This window comes from Sminthopsis crassicaudata, chromosome 2 (assembly GCF_048593235.1).
Source record: "Sminthopsis crassicaudata isolate SCR6 chromosome 2, ASM4859323v1, whole genome shotgun sequence".
NCBI classification, from domain to species: domain Eukaryota; kingdom Metazoa; phylum Chordata; class Mammalia; order Dasyuromorphia; family Dasyuridae; genus Sminthopsis; species Sminthopsis crassicaudata.
In genome coordinates this window covers 382,959,861-382,978,577 of record NC_133618.1, presented here as the reverse complement: position 1 = coordinate 382,978,577, position 18,717 = coordinate 382,959,861, and the positions used below count along the sequence as shown (strand labels likewise).

Below are 18,717 nucleotides of genomic sequence, written 5' to 3'. Positions count from 1 at the left end.
CCAAATATTTTATATTCTCAACATTTGTTTGGAATGGAATTTCTCTTTGTATCTCTTGCTGTTGCATTTTGTTGGTGATATATAAAAATGCTGAGGATTTATGTGGATTTATTTTGTATCCTGCCACTTTGCTAAAATTCTGAATTATTTCTAATAGCTTTTTAGCAGAGTCTTTGGGGTTCTCTAAGTATACTACCATCATGTCATCTGCAAAGAGTGATAGTTTGATTTCCTCATTTCCTACTCTAATTCCTTGAATCTCTTTCTCGGCTCTTATTGCCGAGGCTAGCGTTTCTAGTACTATATTGAATAGTAATGGTGATAGTGGGCAACCTTGTTTCACTCCTGATCTTACTGGGAAAGGTTGCAGTTTATTTCTATTGCATATTATGCTTACTGAAGGTCTTAAATATATGCTCCTGATTATTCTAAGGAATAGTCCATTTATTCCTATGCTCTCAAGAGTTTTTAGTAGGAATGGATGTTGGATTTTGTCAAATGATTTTTCTGCATCTATTGAGATGATCATATGGTTCTTATTAATTTGATTATTAATATGGTCAATTATATTAATAGTTTTCCTAATATTAAACCAGCCCTGCATTCCTGGAATAAATCCTACTTGATCATAGTGTATTATCTTGGAGATGATTTTCTGAAGTCTTTTTGCTAATATCTTATTTAAGATTTTAGCATCAATATTCATTAAGGAGATTGGTCTATAATTTTCTTTCTCAGTTTTCGATCTACCAGGTTTAGGTATCAGTACCATGTCTGTGTCATAAAAGGAGTTTGGTAGGACTCCTTCATCCCCTATTTTTTCAAATAATTTATATAACATTGGGGTTAATTGTTCTTTAAATGTTTGGTAGAATTCACATGTGAATCCATCTGGCCCTGGGGATTTTTTCCTGGGGAGTTGATTAATAGCTTGTTCTATTTCTTTTTCTGAAATGGGACTATTTAAGCAATTTATCTCCTCCTCTGTTAATCTAGGGAGCCTATATTTTTGGAGGAAGTCATCCATTTCACTTAAGTTATCAAATTTATTGGCATAAGGTTGGGCAAAGTAATTTCTCTAATTTCCTCTTCATTGGTGGAAAGATCCCCCTTTTCATTTGTAAGACTATCAATTTGATTTTCCTCTTTCTTTTTTTTGATCAAATTTACCAAAGGTTTATCTATTTTATTGGCTTTTTCATAAAACCAACTCTTGGTTTTATTTATTAATTCAATAGTTTTTTTACTTTCAATTTTATTGATTTCTCCTTTTAATTTTTGTATTTCAAGTTTAATTTTTGGTTGGGGGTTTATAATTTGGTCTTTTTCTAGCCTTTTAAGTTGTAAGCCCAATTCGTTAATCTTCTCTTTCTCTATTTTCTTCAAATAAGCCTCTAAAGATATAAAATTTCCCCTTATTACTGCTTTAGCTGCATCCCAAAGATTTTGATATGTCGTCTCATCATTGTCATTATCTTGGGTGAAATTGTTAATTGTTTCTATAATTTGCTCTTTCACCCAGTCATTCTTTAAGATGAGATTATTCAGTTTCCAATTACTTTTTGGTCTATTTACCCCTAACTTTTTACTGAATGTAGCTTTTATTGCATTGTGATCTGAGAAGGCATTTATTATTTCTGCCTTCCTACATTTAATTTTGAGATCTTTATGTCCTAATATATGGTCTATTTTTGTATAGGATCCATGAACTGCTGAGAAGAAAGTATATTCCTTCCTATTGCCATTCAGTTTTCTCCAAAGGTCTATGTTCTATTTTTTCTAATGTTCTATTTACTTTTTTAATTTCTTTCTTGTTTGTTTTGTGGTTTGATTTGTCTAAATCTGAGAGTGCAAGGTTGAGATCTCCCACTATTATAGTTTTACTGTCTATTTCTTCTTGCAGTTCTCTTAACTTTTCCTTTAGAAAGTTAGATGCTATACCACTTGGTGCATATATGTTTAGTATTGATATGGCTTCATTATTTATGCTACCTTTCAGCAGGATATAGTTTCCTTCCTTATCTTTTTTAACGAGATCTACTTCTGCTTTTGCTTGATCTGAGATAAGGATAGCTACCCCTGCTTTTTTGGCTTTACCTGAAGCATAATAGTCTCTGTTCCAACCTTTTACCTTTACTCTGTATGTATCTCCCTGCTTTAAGTGTGTTTCCTGTAGACAACATATTGTAGGGTTCTGCTTTTTGATCCAATCTGCTATCCGTCTCCATTTGATGGGATCGTTCATCCCATTTACATTTACAGTTAAAATTACTAATTCTGTATTTCCTGCCATCGTATTATCCCCAGATTATGCTTTTTTCCCTTGACCCCCCTGATCCCCCTCCCCGATATTTACAGACCCCCCTTGTGACGCGCAACCCTCCCTCTTTTTTTTTTTAGTATCCCTCCCCCCTCCCTCCAAGTCCCTTCACTTATTCTCCTTTTCCTTTTCCCTTTTCCTCTCCCCCCTTTTAATGAGGTGAGAGAAAATTCTCTGAAAAACAAATATGTTAATTATTTACTCTTTGAGCCTCTCCTGATGAGAGTAAGATTCACACAATGATTCTCCTCCTCACTAAGTTCCCTCAGATATGGAGTATTTTCTATGCCTCTTCCTGGGATGTAGTTTCCCTCTTTTTATCATTCCTTCCCCTTTTTCTGAACCGACCTCCTTCCCTTTACTACACCCCCCTTTTTTTCTTTTATATCAGTAAAATCAAATTATCCTTGAGTACTTTTTATATACCCCCAACAGAGTTACAGTTCTCAAGGGTTCTGTGTACCTTTTTCTGTTTCTCTTCAGTCTTGTGGATGTAGATCAAATTTTTTGTTTAAGTCTGGTTTTTTTCTTAGAAACATATAGAATTCCTCTGTTTCATTGAATGACCATCTTCTTCCATGGAAAAAGATGCTAAACTTAGCTGGGTAGTTCATTCTTGGTTGCAATCCTTGATCTTTTGCCTTACGGAATATCAGGTTCCAGGCCCTTCTATCTTTTAATGTGGAGGCAGCCAGATCTTGGGTGACCCTTATTGTGGCACCTTGGTATTTAAATTGTTTTTTTTCTAGCTGCTTGCAGGATTTTCTCCTTTGTGTGGTAATTCTGCAGCTTAGCCACTATATTCCGTGGTGTTCTTTTTTTAGGGTCTATTTCAGAAGGAGTTCGATGAATTCTTTCCACATCTACTTTCCCTTCTGTTTCTATTATCTCTGGACAGTTCTCTTTGATAATTTCCTGTAAAATAGAATCTAGGCTCTTTTTTTGGTCATAGTTTTCTGGAAGTCCAATAATCCGCAGATTATCTCTCCTAGATCTATTTTCCAGGTCTATAGATTTTCCCAGTAAGTATTTGACGTTGTTCTCCAGCTTCTCATTTTTTTTGGTTTTGTTTGACTGATTCTTGGGATCTCTGTGAATCATTCATTTCTATTTGTTCCATCCTGACTTTTAAGGAGTTATTTTCTTCTTTCACAGTTTTTAGTTCTTTTTGTAAATGCCCAATTTCGTTTTTAAATGAATTATTTTGCTCTATTGAATTTTTTTCCATTTCCCTAATTTTTTTTTTGAGAATTATTTTCTTTTTCCAATTCAGAAATTCTATTTTCTTGAGACTTTTTTATCTTTTCCAATTCAGAAATCCTACTTTCCTGTGTTTTTTTAACTTTTTCTAATTCATAAATTTTGTTTCCCTGCATCTCCTGTGAATTCTTTATTTTTTCCAACTCCAATTTCAGGACGTTGTTATTCTCTATCATAGCTTCCCTTTCCTTTCCCCATTTTTCTTCAATCTCCCTTAATTTTTCTTCTAGGAGAGAGTTATGTGATGGGGGGCAGGGATCGTTTCCCTTTAGGTTGTTATCTGCTGTCTCTCTGCTGTTAACTTCCTTGGGGTTGGATACCCGCTCTTTCTCTGTATAGAAGGAATCTATGGTTTTTCTTGGCTTTTTGCTCATACTTAAAAAATCTTTTGGGGTCTGTCCCTGGGGTAGGAAATTATTTATTTACTTCTTTACCAGCTTCCTCCCAGACCTGATGGATACAGGGGCTCCTGCGCCTGAGCTAAGATAGAGCTCTGGGAGAGAGTTCCCCACCCCCTCCCTAGAGGTGCCTCAGAGGTGATTAGCACTGCTGTGCTTCGAGGGCGTTGAATAGTAAAGACAGCACAAAGCCCAGCCTATGTGTCCGAGTGGGGAGTGGATGTCTGCAACAGGTGATGTGAAAAGCCCCTGTGCTCAAACTGGAAGTGTCTGCCAGAAACCGCGGTCCCTAGTTCAAAGGTTCCGCTTCTCTGGGACTTCCTGGAGCTGAGTTCCACTCCCTCCAGCTAAGCTAGGCAGTGTGTGTTGCCTTGGGCCGTATCCACCCACTTGTCAATCTCTTAACTATTCTCAGGTGGTAGCTGAGGCCACACCCCCTGGTGCCGAGATCTGCTGAGTCACCTCCAGGGTACGGGGAAAATCTAATCTGAGTTTTAAAATATTTTGGCTTTCTCTTATGAACTGCTAAATAATTAGCAGAGAAGAGCTAACAGCCTGTGCCAGATTCCTTTACCTCAGTGGCTTCTCTGATCCCAGAGCCCTTCCCAGCGCAATGGGCGCAGTATGCGAGCACCCAGCCGTCTGTGCTGGCCTTTCTTCTTCCTCCCCTGGGGACTGACCTTGTCTGTTGAAACTCCAGATTCTCTTCAGCTGGTAAGTCGTGCTTCCAGTCCTTGTGGTATCTATCAGTCCTGGGCTAATTCTGAGACTTAATTTATCTAATTGGTTGTGAGGGAGTGAGGACGTTCACAGAGTCGTGTGTTTCTTCTCCGCCATCTTGGCTCCGCCCCAAGATTAAGTTAGTCTTAAGATTTTGATTATATCTTAGAAAGAAAAACTACTTACAAGAGTCCAATCAACTGGTTTTATTGCAAATTATATTTAAAAGTAAATAGTTATAGCTCAAGTTTAGTTTTAAAAGATAAACTTCCAAGTAAGTGATAGTTGCAATGGGAAGATAAAGGATGTAATGGATATTAGAGATTTTTTTTTTTTTAAAGCAATAAGATAAAGCAATAGTTCAAGGTGGGAGGAAAAGAAGAATCAAAGACAACACTTAATATCTACAAAGTACTAAGATTTACAGAACAATTTCTCCATAACTGAGCAAGATAAAGATAGTGCAATTATTATCCATTTTACAGATAAAGAAATTGAGGTTTAGAAAGGTAATCTATGCATGACCATGATCACTAAGTGTTAGATATGGAATTCAACAATCATGTTTTCAAGATTCCAAAGTCCAATACTGGTTTTTAATTATATTGTACTACCTAATTCATCTCTCCAAAACTAAACCTAGTGACTAGAAAGATAGCGATAGGACTATCAATGGAAATACAGGAGTATGGGAAATGGAAAGTTTGTAGAAGAGACATTCAGTATGGTCATATTAAGAATTCAGATAAAAAACTTGAAAGCTTTCACAAATTAAAACAGTAAATTACACATTTATAATTACAAAATGAAAATGGAGCCAAATAAAATAGTTATCATCAGCACCATATGGGTCATGGCAAACTTACCTAGTCGAGGTCTAGGCCTAAACACTAGTTCTAATCCTTTCACTTCCAGTGCACAATTATCTTGTAACAATGAGCCCCAAGGAACACAGAGAGAAATTGACTGAATAAATCCTTCTGTCACTTCTAGAGGTGCATCTGCAGACTCTAAAATTTCATTGAGACTCTAAGGAGAGAACAGAAATTGATTTTTAAAAATATATTTGGAAATAATTTGCACATAAAATCAATCACAGTATAATATACAATATAATACTAACAGGCCAGGTTGAATATACTTTATACTTTTATTTTTAAACAAACATGAATATCTACTATGTGGAAAACAATACATTACTATTTATTCTTTATGTCATCTCACATACTAACAAAACCTATGTTAAAATTCAGGGATAGAAGATAGTCTTCCATATATCCCAAGGAACATCTAGTATAGTATTAAGCACACTGAGAGAAAATGTTAGAATGGAAAAAAAGCATTTACTGACCTAGAATCCTCAGTCCCACTTATTAACTACAATCTGCAAAAAGAGAATAATAATACTTATATGACCTATTGTACAGGTTGTTCTAAGATTTTAAATCTCTAATAATAAAGTGGTTTGTAAACCCTTTGGAAGAGGCTGGTGTAAACGTTTAACAACTAGCTCTCAGAAAAAGAGACACTTTTAAATTTAATTTACATTGTTAACATTTCCTCCATTACTTTCTAAAGGCTAGAGAGTTGATTTCTGAAGCATAAAAGCTTACACTAAAAATTTAAAGATTCCTTCTGACTACCTGATAAGCAACTGGCACCAATACATACCCTGAATAAATATAAAGACAAATACAGACAGAGGGACAGACAAAGGGAGGAAGGGAGAGATGAATGAATGAATGGATGGATGGATGGATGGATAGACAGATGTGATGAGATCTTTGGTGTTAGGTGTGGTTAGCAGAGGAATTGATAAAAATTTATCCCTGAGGCAAGAAGGCAGTAACTACTTACTTTTAAATATAATTTGCAATAATCTCTAACAGAGGATAGAGATCAATTTAGCTCTATGATCTCACCTTCGGGGAGGTGGTCCAGTCTGAAATCCAAGTTATGTCAAAATCCTGAGACACACCCTCCGTAGAAATCTCAGTCATGGGTTAAATTTTCCCTATAAAACCTACTTGTGGGTCATCCCATGCTGCCTTCCTTTGGATCAGTCCACCATAGCACTCTCTTGGTGTCTTTCCCTTCCCCTTTCCCCCATGCTGTTGTCTTCCCTAAGTGCACTATGCTTCTCAATCCCACTTCTCCTCCTTACAATTAATTCCTTTATGTTGCTAAGTCTCTTTCAGAATTTAGCCAGCCAGCCCTGCCCCAACCTCATGGGGAGCTCCTGAGTTCTACTGAGGAACCTGTCTTTCAGATGCTCTCCCAATTCTATTTCATATTTGTAAAGTTTCTGTTGTCTCCAGAAACTGCTGATCGCTCTCTGGGAGGAACGATTCCCAGTACCATTCCCAGTGTCCATTGTGTCCATTGTGTCCCTTCATTTTGTCTGTAACCTATTCCCTAAATAAATCTACCTGTTGCCAAAGAAAATGGCCATTGTGAATTCTCCACATAACAGAATTCAAACTTTTGGTGCCTGCCATTATTTGGTGACAAATTCCACATAATAAAATCACTTCAGATAGATATTTAAGTTATGAAATAGGCACTCATTTATATGGTAACATTAAAGAGATGGGAGATTATTTCCCTTATGATTTCCTCTTCTCAACCTCTCAAAATCCATTGATGTCCCCGATTCTCTTTTACTCTAGTTTAATGGAGCACTCCTTTAGAAGATGAGTCTCCTTATATATTTCCTTGATCTCATTCCCTGTTTTTCTCCAGCAAAACAGGCTCCACAATTCTCTCCTTTTTCATTAATTCTATCTTTTGCTATCTACTGTTTCTTTCCTTGCTGTTTAAAAACACACCCATCTAACTCTCAGTGACAGAGCACCAGTCCTGAAGTCAGAAGGACCTGAGTTCAAATGCAGCCTCAGACACTTAAAACTTCCTAGCTGTGTGATCCTGGGCAAGTCACTTAAACCTAACTGCCTCAGCCAAAAATACACACATACACATACATACACACACACACACACACACACACACACACACACATATATATTTATTGGCTAACACTTCCTCTCTCTTCATTCACTTCTCAAACCTTTTGAAATCTAGCTTCCAATCTCATTATTCAACTGAAACTGCTCTAGTTAGTCACTAAAAATCTCAACTGCCAAAATTTACTACATCCTCCATGAGAATCAGAATGGTACAGTAGAAAGAGTATAGTTAGAAGTCTTAGTTCAAATCCTAATTTCGACTTGGTGACCTCGGCAAAGTCATTTTCTAAGTCTGAGCTTCAATTTTCCTAATCTGTAAAACAAAGGTTAAGTTGGATCAACTCCAGAGTTTCTTCTTTATACTCCTATGATTCTAAGCTTTATATTTTCTGCATTACTGACAACTTACTAAATTTTGCTAGTAAAAAAGCACCTATGTTTTAAGCACAAAACAAGTTTGAGCACAAATTAATAAAATAGGGTGAACAAATTTACAAAATGAAGCAGTAAGTCTAAGTTGTAATGATTGTGCAAGTTAGCTGCTGCAAGGTGACTTGGTATAATTTCAACTAAAGATCACACTCCTCACAGATGTTGGAATCTAAAGGAAAAATGCATAATTCTCTTCCAGCTACTACTGTCCCATCTGTTTCCTCCCCCAACAAGCTATCTATAATGTGAATAGTACTTCCTAAGAGGAAGAATGCAACCTGATTCATATACAACTCTTATCCAAGGGTGGTGGACTTGAGGACATCAAATATTCAATGGGCTGGGAGTGAGGAAGAGAAAAAGGGCAAGAGGATCTTCCTCTCTCCCCCAAGACATTGCAGAGTTACCAAACAGACCAAGTAAGATGTATGTCAATTATCTCTCACTTGAAGACCTTAGCTTAAAAAGGCTAAGGTCTCCCATAGCACCTAGGGTCATCTCCAGTGGTCTTGAGGCAATGGACCCAGATGGCTCTAGAGGAGCAAGTGGGGCAGGTGACCTTGAACAGCCCTCCCTCACTTAAATCCAATTCACTTGCATGTCATGGCTTCACCTCCTTGATGTCATGGTCCTTTTTTGAGAAAGAGTAAACAACAACCCTTCTCTGAGCAGAGCTGGTCCAGAAACTAACACTGGTCAGTTGGGAAACTTGCTCCTTTCCTTTATTTCTACCCCTCTTTACCTCCCCCTCCTTCCCTTCCCTCACTCTGTCCACATAGGCTATCATGCCTTACCTACAGATGCTTTTACAAGCTTTTTTTTTTTTTCCCCCTTTTGGATCTCTGAATCTCCCAAGATATCTTGGGAATTTATTGGCTAGATTTTTTTTTTAAGAGCCACACCTTAAACCAAAACCATTGGGATTCTCAAAGATTTTCCACCAATAGGTCCAGGCCAAGACCCATCTTGGTCACTGTTTGGGTCCAGATTGACTTAAGCTAAATGTAAATAACAATCATTTCATCTCTGGCCAGAAACCCTGAGGGTCTTCCCCTCACAGATTTATTTACTTAGGTTTGTTTGGGAGTTGGGAGAGTTTGGGGTGTGTTTTTTTGGGGGGGAGGATGGAAGAGGGTGACAGATTAGGTCTTTGGTCTTTGCCTCAACTGCCACCTAGCCTTAATCACTGAATGGTTGTTGCCTCAGTCAAACTGAGACCTGTGGAAAACTTTAACTTAAAAAGGCCAAGGTCTTCCATTTCATCAGGTAACATCACTTAATCTATATATGGTCACTGGACCCAGTTGGCTCTGGAGGGGAAAGTGTTGTTGCTGACTTTGCACAGTTAAATTCAACTCACTTGCATGTCATGCATCAACTCCCAGATGTCATGATCCTCTTCTAGAGCAAAGGACAAACAACTCTCATACAAGTCTCATACAACTGGCCAGATGACCCTTTCCTCTAGTTATGAATTTCTGTGAACTTTTTTTTAATTCTCCAGCTTAGTTCTTATTTCATGATGTGTTGAACCCTATTTAAATCAACCATTAAAATTTTAATTTTGGGGAGGCAGCTAGGTGGTACAGTGGTTAAGAGCACCAGCCCTGAAGTCAGGAGGACCTGAGTTACAGACACTTAATCCTTCCTAGTTGTGTGACCGAAGGCAAGTCACTTAACCCCAATTGCCTAAACAAAAGAAAATAAAATTTAAATTCTAAACACACACCAAAAAATTTCCACATACAATGGATGCATATATAAAAACATGAATCTGATTCACACTGCTTTTTTTTTTAAGCATAGGGTAAATTCTACCTTACTGTTACTTTTGAGTTTCTATTCATTTAAAAAAAATATTTCACCAGTCCTCAACACCAATACTAATTTCACCCAATTTATTGAAAGGGGGAGGAGGAAGTTATGAAAAATAAGCTTAGCTAAAGAAAATGAATATACAAGAAGCCATGTTTAAAAAATTTGTCTCTATAAAGTAAGTGTATTCCCTCTCTATCAGGAGGTAGATACAGATAACAGATGGTCATTATTTTGACCAGAATCCTTAAATTTTTCAGTTATTTCTTTTTATAAAATTGTTAACATATAAATTGTTCTTCTGGCTCCAATTTTACTCTGTGCAAATTCATGACCTACAATTCTCTATGATAACCTCTTTTATCAATTCCTAAAGAACAATATTGTATTCTACTAAATTCATATACGATTTTATTCAACCAATATCAATTGTCAAAGATAATCTAGAGTGCTCTCTTAGATGTATCTTCTTTGCCCTTTATTGCCCCATTCCTTTAACCTTCCTTTCAGAATCTGGAAGTTTCTTTTACGACCCATTCCCTTTACAACATAATCTTCCCTTTAACCCTCATCTTCTTTCTTGAACTTATGAATTTTTGTACCAAACTGTGAGTGTGTGTGTTTACTCTTTTGTGAAATTCAAAGAGAGGTTCATTTTATGTCCATTACCCTACATATTCTACCATAATTGTACATAATTTTTGATTGCACCCCAATTAAGTAAGCCTTAACTCCTTCCTTTTTTACACTAGTCCTCCTTTTGCCCTTTTCTTTCCTCTATGAAAATCCTCAAAGCAGAAATAATTCTTCCCTCTCCCCCCCCACTTCCTACCAAAATCTGTTTTTAACTTCCTTAACATCTTTTGAAGAAATCCTAAGAGTTTGGGAGAAATATTTGCTTCTTCTCCCCCCTTATAATATTAGCACTATATCAATAATCACAGTACAAATTGGACAAACATGCTTATTTTTCTCTAGTTCCTGTTTCTCTTTCAAAGATCAATTCAGGTCTTTTTATCACAAATGCTTAAACATACTCTGTTCTATTAAAGGACCATTTATCCCCCTCTCATCCCCTTCCCCCCACAAGATTCTACTTAGCTTTGCAGGGCAAATTATTCTTGGTTATAAACTTATATTTTCTGTTTTGAAGTTCTGTATTCTATGATCTCTTGTTTCTGGCAGAAACTGCCAGATTTTATGAGATCCTGACTGCAGTTGCTTGATATATAACCTATTTTTTTCTAGATGCTTGAAATATTTTTGATATGAGAATTTTGGATTCTGACTATGCTATTTCTAGAAGCAGCAATTTTTTTTTTTTGGGGGGGGGTTTAGGAGGTAAACAGTGGACTATTTCTATCTTCCCTTTGGCACTACCAGATCTGGGCAATTTTATTGAATTGAAATGTTTAGATTTATATGATTTTTTTCCAGCTACTCAAAGGTTCTTAAATTCTTTCTAACTTGATCTGCTTTTCAGGTCAGTTGTTTATATTATTGGAATGGGCCCCAATAGGACCTCAGTTTGTATTTAGGGGCATAGAAGAAAAACAAGTTGTTGGTACCCACCAGAATAGGTGCAGGTACTAGTACACAGGATGCCAAGAAGCTTGGGACCTGCTACATGTTTCTATTCCTTATTTTTCTCAAAATTTGGTGAATGGTTAAGAAATCTCCCTACTACTACACACATCTCAGATTGGCTGATGACAGGAAAAGATAATGACGATTGTTGGAGGGGATGTGGGAAAACTGGGACACTGAGACATTATTGATGGGAAAATTTGGAACAGAAGGTTTTGTAAGGGTCAATGCAATACAAACCATGCATATGTTTTGTAAATAAAAAGCTTCAAATAAAAAAAAAAAGAAACATCTCCTTTGAGAGGGTCTAACCAATGACCAAAGAATAAACATCTCCCCCCCCACCCCTAACCTTTTCCAATAAAATACCCATTCTGTAGTACCACCTTAGACCAATCAGTCCCCGATGCTGCTTGATCCCATCCTGCTTTATAAAACAATTAAGTCTTCTCTGAGAAACCAATCCAATATCCAGATTAATTCTGACCCATCAAACCTGCTCTCTCCCACTACGTTATGGTATCTTTCAGCCTTTTGATTTTGCTTTACTACATACATATACAAATATAAATAGATTTCATCTCCTGGGGTCATAAGCTTTTATTTAGTACCTTCTAATTTTCATGCAGTTTCTTGCTAGGTCAAGGGTATGATTCTATGTCAAACTTTCCAATTCTTCCACACTTCTCAAATTTTTTCATTAAAACATGAAGGTTTTTATTCAATTTTATTTATTTTTACTTGCAGTTCCAAATTTTCTCCCTCCTTCCACCCTTTTCCCAACATACTGTTATTCAATTATTTTGGTCATATCTGATTATGTTTCTTTATGACCTATTTAGAGTGATTTTGCCATTTCTTTCTCCAGCTATTTTACAGTTCAGGAATCTGAGGCTAATAAGGTTCATCAACCTGGCATGGGTTATTTAATGTCTCAAAGTCAAATTTAAACTCTGGAAGATGTGACAACCACATACTGAAAAATCAAAAAATATAACAGTCATTATATCTAGGAAGTCATGAAAACCATATTTCCATATGAGGAAGAAAGGGAAGGAGGAAGAGAGGGGGAAAAAAAGAGAGAAAAGGAAAAGAATAAAAATGTGCTTCAATTTGCACTGAGTCCATTAGTTTTCTATTTGGAAATAGAAAGCATTTTTCATCATTCTGAATCCTTTGGAATTGTAGTAGGTTATTGTAATGAGGGGTTACTAAGTCTTCACTGTTGATTATTTTTATATTTTAATTACTATGTAAATCATTTGCTTACTTCACTCTGAAACAGTTCATAATAAGTCTTCCCAGGTTTTTCTGAAACAATTTCTTTTCATAACTTCTTATAAGCACATAGTATTCTATCACATTCATATTCTATAACTTATTCAGTCATTTACTTTTTGATAGGCAGCCCTTCAGTTTCTAATTCTTTGCCAATAAATGTTTTTGTACCTAAAGATGCTTTTCCTTTCATCTCTTTGAGCTATAGGTCTAGTAGTAAAGATTGCTCAGTCAAAGGGATGCAAAGTTTCATACATTTAGGGGCATAATTCCAAATTGCTCTTTAGAATGGTAGACTAGTTAACTCTACTAAGAGTTCATCCCCTTCAGCATTTGTCACTTTTCAGTCAACTTAGTCAATCTGATTGGTTTTAATTTTCACTCCTCTAATTAGTTATTTAGAGCATTTTTTTTCAGGCTTTCTGATAGCTTTGATTTGTTCCTCTAAAAAATACCTGTTCATATCTTCTGACTATTTATCAATTGGCAAATTGCTTTAATTTCTATAAATATGATTCTGTTTTCTATATATTTGAGAAGTGAAGCCTTTATCAGAGAAATCTGAAAATTTTCCTCAAGTTTTGTTTTTCTTTTAGGAGCATTACTTTTGTCTGTGCAAAACTTTTTAATTTTATTATTCAAAATTAAACACTTTACTTCCCTTGAACTAACTCTCTTATCTGGCCATGAATTCTTCCCCCATTTGTAAATCTAAGACATAATGTCTTCTATGCTCTCCTAGTTTTCTTATATCAACACTTTTATTTAAATCATGTATCATTCTGAACTACTTATACAGTGTGATCTCACTTCTTTTTCAATCTTTTCCTCTAGCATTCTCATTTCATTTATGAAACTTTTTAAACTCTTACAGGAATTCTAATTGAACTTATACCCAGGTTGTGTTTCTCTTTAAACCTCTAACTGTAATTATTTTTGAGTCATTTGTTCTGAATTATGTCTTCAGCATGCTGGTCTAGATACTAGCTTTTTAGGGTAGGATTTTTTTTTTTCCTTCTTCCTGACTTTGGACTTGATATTATGATCTTATGCATTTCTGGAGGGGAAGTTCTACTGCTGTTTTTCTTGAAGTTAAGCCATCCAGAATCTCAGAAAAAGCTGAGGTTGGGATTGGTTTTATATATTTTATCATGAAGACTCTCAAAGAACCTAGACATGTTCAGTTAAAAAAAAAAAATCTATTACCTTTTTCCTATTAATAATAAATTAAATTGGAAGATATTAAAGATACCTTTATAAATAAGTATAAAAAAATGGCATAGCAGAAAGATATGAATAGTGTAAGAATGAATACTTAGATTCTAATCTAGTATCTTTCTATCAGAGTTCAAACTGGTGTAAGTCATATATGTAATCATTCACAATACTGCACTCCCCTATCTTTTCAATTTTCAGTCTACTACAGCCAAACAATATTATTCTGTCCCACTTAGTTGCTCTATGCTTTCCAATGGTCCAGTCTTTCTTCATGCCTCTATGCCTAGAATGTTTTCTTTATTCCTTTCCAATGACTGAATTTCTACACATCTTTTAAACTTCCCATAAAAGGTTATGAGAAGAATAATAATATAGTTAATAATTATAATATAATTAATAATAATTTAGGAGAAAGAATAGCAAAAGAATGCTACTAATTCAAGAGATAATATCCAGAAAGAAATTCAGCTATTAGACCCCAAACCTCAGATGTCTCAATACACAGTTTATAAAAAAGTTAAACTAGAAATTGTAATGCTAAGAGGCAAAGCTGACTTCAAAGATGTCACTGAGAGAATGAGACTCATGACTGAAATATAGAGTTCCTTATACAATCCTATATAATATTTTAGGTTTCCTTGAAGTCAAGAAAAGAGTGAAGGCTACTAAAAAAAAAAATAATAAGAAAAGAGAAGAAAGAGATCTAGGAGTAAGATAACTGAGATATATAGAACACCAAAGTTTGCAAAACTATATAACATTTCATTTGAAACTTACAAAACAGTTTTTTACAAATAAAGAAACTCTGAGTGGACTGACTTGCCCAAAGTTAGTATCAGAAGTAGGATTTATATCAAAATATTCCTCATTCCAAGACCAGCATCATACGATTATATTATGTTGTCTCTAATAAAAAAAGACTGGCTAATATAATAGTGTGTTTTTAACTATATTGTGGGCAAGAAAAGAATGGAAAAAAATAAGTCCAGTCTTCCCAAGAATGGTCTTTGGCGGACAGAAAAGGATAACAGGGAAAAGGAATATAAAACAGTGAAGATAGGCAATATGTAACTACTCTCAAGGAGTTCAAGTCACCAAACCCAGAAAAACTACCACTGAGAAATTTTGTGCTAAGTTTTGCTATTATGCTATGAATTGTATGGAACTTATATTTGGAATTACAAGCATATATTCTATGCATTCATAAGTCTTCTGGGAACCACATGGTATTTATGCGTTTATGTGCCTATTCGTGTATAAGTCTCCTAATTCTCCAAAATTCTTCACAGCAAAAGGAATATTGTGTATTAAAAAAAAAAAAATTGAAGAACCACTATATTAAGAATATTGAATGAATTAGCAGATATAAATATTAAGTCATTGTGCAATTTGTTTGAAAGCTACTAGAGAATTCAAAAGCATCATTTTTCATAAAGCAATGAACATACTATCTTTGTGGCAAAATTATACAGTGGACTGCTAAGAAAAAGGTTTATGAATGACTAGAGAAGCAGTAATCACTAAAAGCCAGCCAGCATAGCTTCACCTGAATTAGTCATTCCAGATTAATCTCATTTCCTTTTTTGAAAGGATATTTAGTGACAACATAGAAATAGTGGGCATAGTGAAAGTCTTGGAGACAAATTTAGGTCCTGACTGATATGTGCTAGCTTTGTGATCACAGGTAAGTCATTTAACTTTTCATGGTCCCAGGCAACTAAGACTAAGTGGTATAAGCCAATCTGTATTAATTGGGAGAGTTTTCTCACTATCTCCACAGCAGATGAAATCTGAGATCCAAAACAAGCCAACAAAAAAGACAAAAACACTAAATTGATACCTCAGAGTAGTGTATACATAACAAGCAAAAACATGAATGAATAAATAAATAATATTAAGAGGCACAAATAATTAGGTTTTGATGTAAATTAGTGATGACTCAATCAATTAAGTTTTCATTAAATGCCAACTCACTATATTCTAGTTAATGTGCTAGCTGCTGGAGATAGGAAAAAAAAAATGAAACTATCCTATTCTCAAGAAATCTAATTAAAAAAAAAAAAAAGCAGCAGCTTGCATTGTTGAGAAATACAACAAATACATCTATAATAAATATATACAGTACAAATAAAAATAAATACAACTCAGTTTAGATACAGAAAGGTTTTAAAACTTGGGAGGATTAGACAGGTCACTAGCAAAGTGCCCCAGAGATCTGTCCTTGGCCCATTTCTGTCAATGAGCTGCGAAGACACAGCATAGGTAATTCATTTTAAGGAATGAAAGTGGTCAACTGGGGGCAGCTAGGTGGGGCAGTGGTTAGAGCACCAGCCTTGAATTCAGGAGGACCTGAGTTCAAATGTGATCTCAGACACTTAACACTTCCTGTGTGACCCTGGGCAAGTCACTTAACCCTAGCCTCAGGGAGAAAAAAAAAAAAAAGCGGTCAACTGGTCACTAGATACCTTCATCACCCTACTCTACAAGCAGCATTACATATTTACAAAGGAATTAATATAGAAATAAGAATTGAAAAGATATAATTTAAGTTAGAGAGAGCCTGCCTTACCTAAAACTGATTATTTAAAACTTTTTTTAAGCTTCCAATTCTGTCCACTATACCATCATTACCTGCCCCTCTAATCCCCCCCCAAAAAATTGACCTTGATAAGAAAAATATTAACTTGAGATTTACTTTATAAATAAGGTAGAATTAAAAAACCAATTTTTAAACAAAATTCAGTAATGCATTTCAATTATAAAAACTATAAAATAATGAAACAAAATTTCTTCAGATAATAAACTTGTATAATAAATTGGAGGAGCAGTAATGAGAGGAAAGCTTATTGTATTCTTTTGTTAAGTTTCCATTTAAAGCTAAAAAATACACAGTAAATGCATCCTCACAAGATCCTCTAAAACAGCTAACAAGGCTCAATGGATATAATGCTAAACTTGGTGTCGGGAAGACATGAGTTCAAATTCTGCCTCAGAAACTCACTCATTGTGTGACCCTGAGCAAGTTATTTGGCCTGTTTGCTACTGGAAAAGAAAATTGCTAAGAAAACCCCATATTGTATCACTAAGAGTCAAACAACTGAATAACAACACAAGATCCTAAGTATAAGGAAACTTCTATGTTAAAATGGGGTAGTGAATAGAGTAGCAGCTGGAGAATCAGGAAGACTTACAAGTTCAACTCCGGCCTCAAGACACTGCCTAGCAGTGTGTGACCTTAGGCAAAATCACCTAACCCTAATTGTCCCACAAAGAAAAAAATAAAAGTAAAAGAGTGTTATGTGTGTATACGTGTATATATGTGTACATATGCGCATGTACATGCACACATGTGTATATGAAGAATCACAAGTCAAAATAAAACTTTTCGATGACAGCTTGAAATATACCCGAAAACTGCAGGACCTGTTTTTATGGTCTCTCCAGAAAAAAGAGCTCTATATTTATTCACACAAGTAGAGAACTCAAATGGCCTAGAAAGTAGTAATCAAGTCTCATAAAAAATAATAAGTAAAAAATTCTATGTGAGTGTCTATACCTAAAAAACATAAGGTTAGTCTTGGGTGAATAAAAAGTTTCTAATTGCTTATATTAGTTTTCTACTCATAAAGTAAAGAAAAATCATCTTTGAACTTATTCCCACGATACCCCCTACCCAACAATATAAAAATGTCCTAATCCTGTATTTTATCAGTATTACTCTCCCAAATTCTTAAGTAACGTTCCTATCGCGTAGAATACATCACAATATGAAATAAATGTATACAATTTCGGTTTCCATTTTTAAACAACAGATATGGGAAAAATTATTCAAATTCACAAATTATTATTGCAAATTCACAAATTCCTATAGAGCGCACTACGTTCTGCTCTAGAGGGTAAAGGAGAGAGACGAAGAGGGTAAGATTTTCTAATATGTCACTAGAAACCTAGGTCACCCCCAGTTCGCCAGCGGCTCTTACCCATTTGTCCAAGGGGACTTGCCAGAGGGATCCGGTCCCTTGGTAGAGATCCAGGCTAAGCTGTTCCAAGCTCAGTTTCTCCTGCAGGAAGTGGCCGAGGTACCTCTGCAGCAGGTATCTGCAGGCCCTTTTCTTGATGGACTCTGAGAAGGGCCAAGGCATGATGGCTCCTAGGCTGGCTGCCGGTGGCTACTGCCTCGGAGATTGAACTTTCCGGCTCCAGAATAGTACAGGCTGAGAGCAGGAAAGAGGGCGCAGAGGCGGCGCGGCGTCGGAACCTCGATCTCGGCGTGCAGAAGGCCCTTCCTCCGCTCCGGCTCCCTCTGGCGTCTCCCCTCGCTCAGGGGCCGGTCGGCGTCCCCATGGCCCGGGACGCGGCGTGTTCCCCGCTAGCCGCTCTAGGCCCTGGCCCCGCAAAGCCTGAAGAAGCGCCCGACAACTGCCACTGCTGCAGACAAGAGAGAGAAACTGTGACAGCGAGCCGAAGGCTGGGAAGTGCCAGCTGCCCCCAGAGCTGAGGAGATCGATCACCACAGCGACGACCCAGAGGCCACTTTGTTTTCATCCGCCGCAGCTGCGGCTCCCCCTCCTGGGCGTTTACTCAGCACACCTTCCACGGGAAGCGCCGCCGGCGGAAGTGACGACACAGAGGCGGGTGAGAAGGAGGCGGAGGGGCGGGGAGAATGAGAACCCCTGAGGCGCTTCCGGATTCGAGCGGGCGGGACGAGGCGGGGCCGAGGCAG

General features: G+C 36.4%; 1 protein-coding gene across 2 annotated transcripts in view; it reads right to left on the bottom strand.

The window, feature by feature from the left end:
* ATG2B (autophagy related 2B) overlaps nucleotides 1-18,569 on the bottom strand; it is a 117,846-nt gene extending 99,277 nt beyond the window's left edge. For both annotated transcript variants that reach the window (XM_074291361.1, XM_074291362.1), the window contains exons 1-2: nucleotides 17,975-18,569; nucleotides 5,565-5,727 (exon numbers count right to left, since the gene is read on the bottom strand). In XM_074291361.1, coding sequence (XP_074147462.1) covers nucleotides 5,565-5,727; nucleotides 17,975-18,136 — 325 coding nt within the window. In that variant the 5' untranslated portion in view covers nucleotides 18,137-18,569. The remainder of the gene's footprint in view (nucleotides 1-5,564; nucleotides 5,728-17,974) is intronic.
* Between the last annotated feature and the right edge of the window lie 148 nt (nucleotides 18,570-18,717).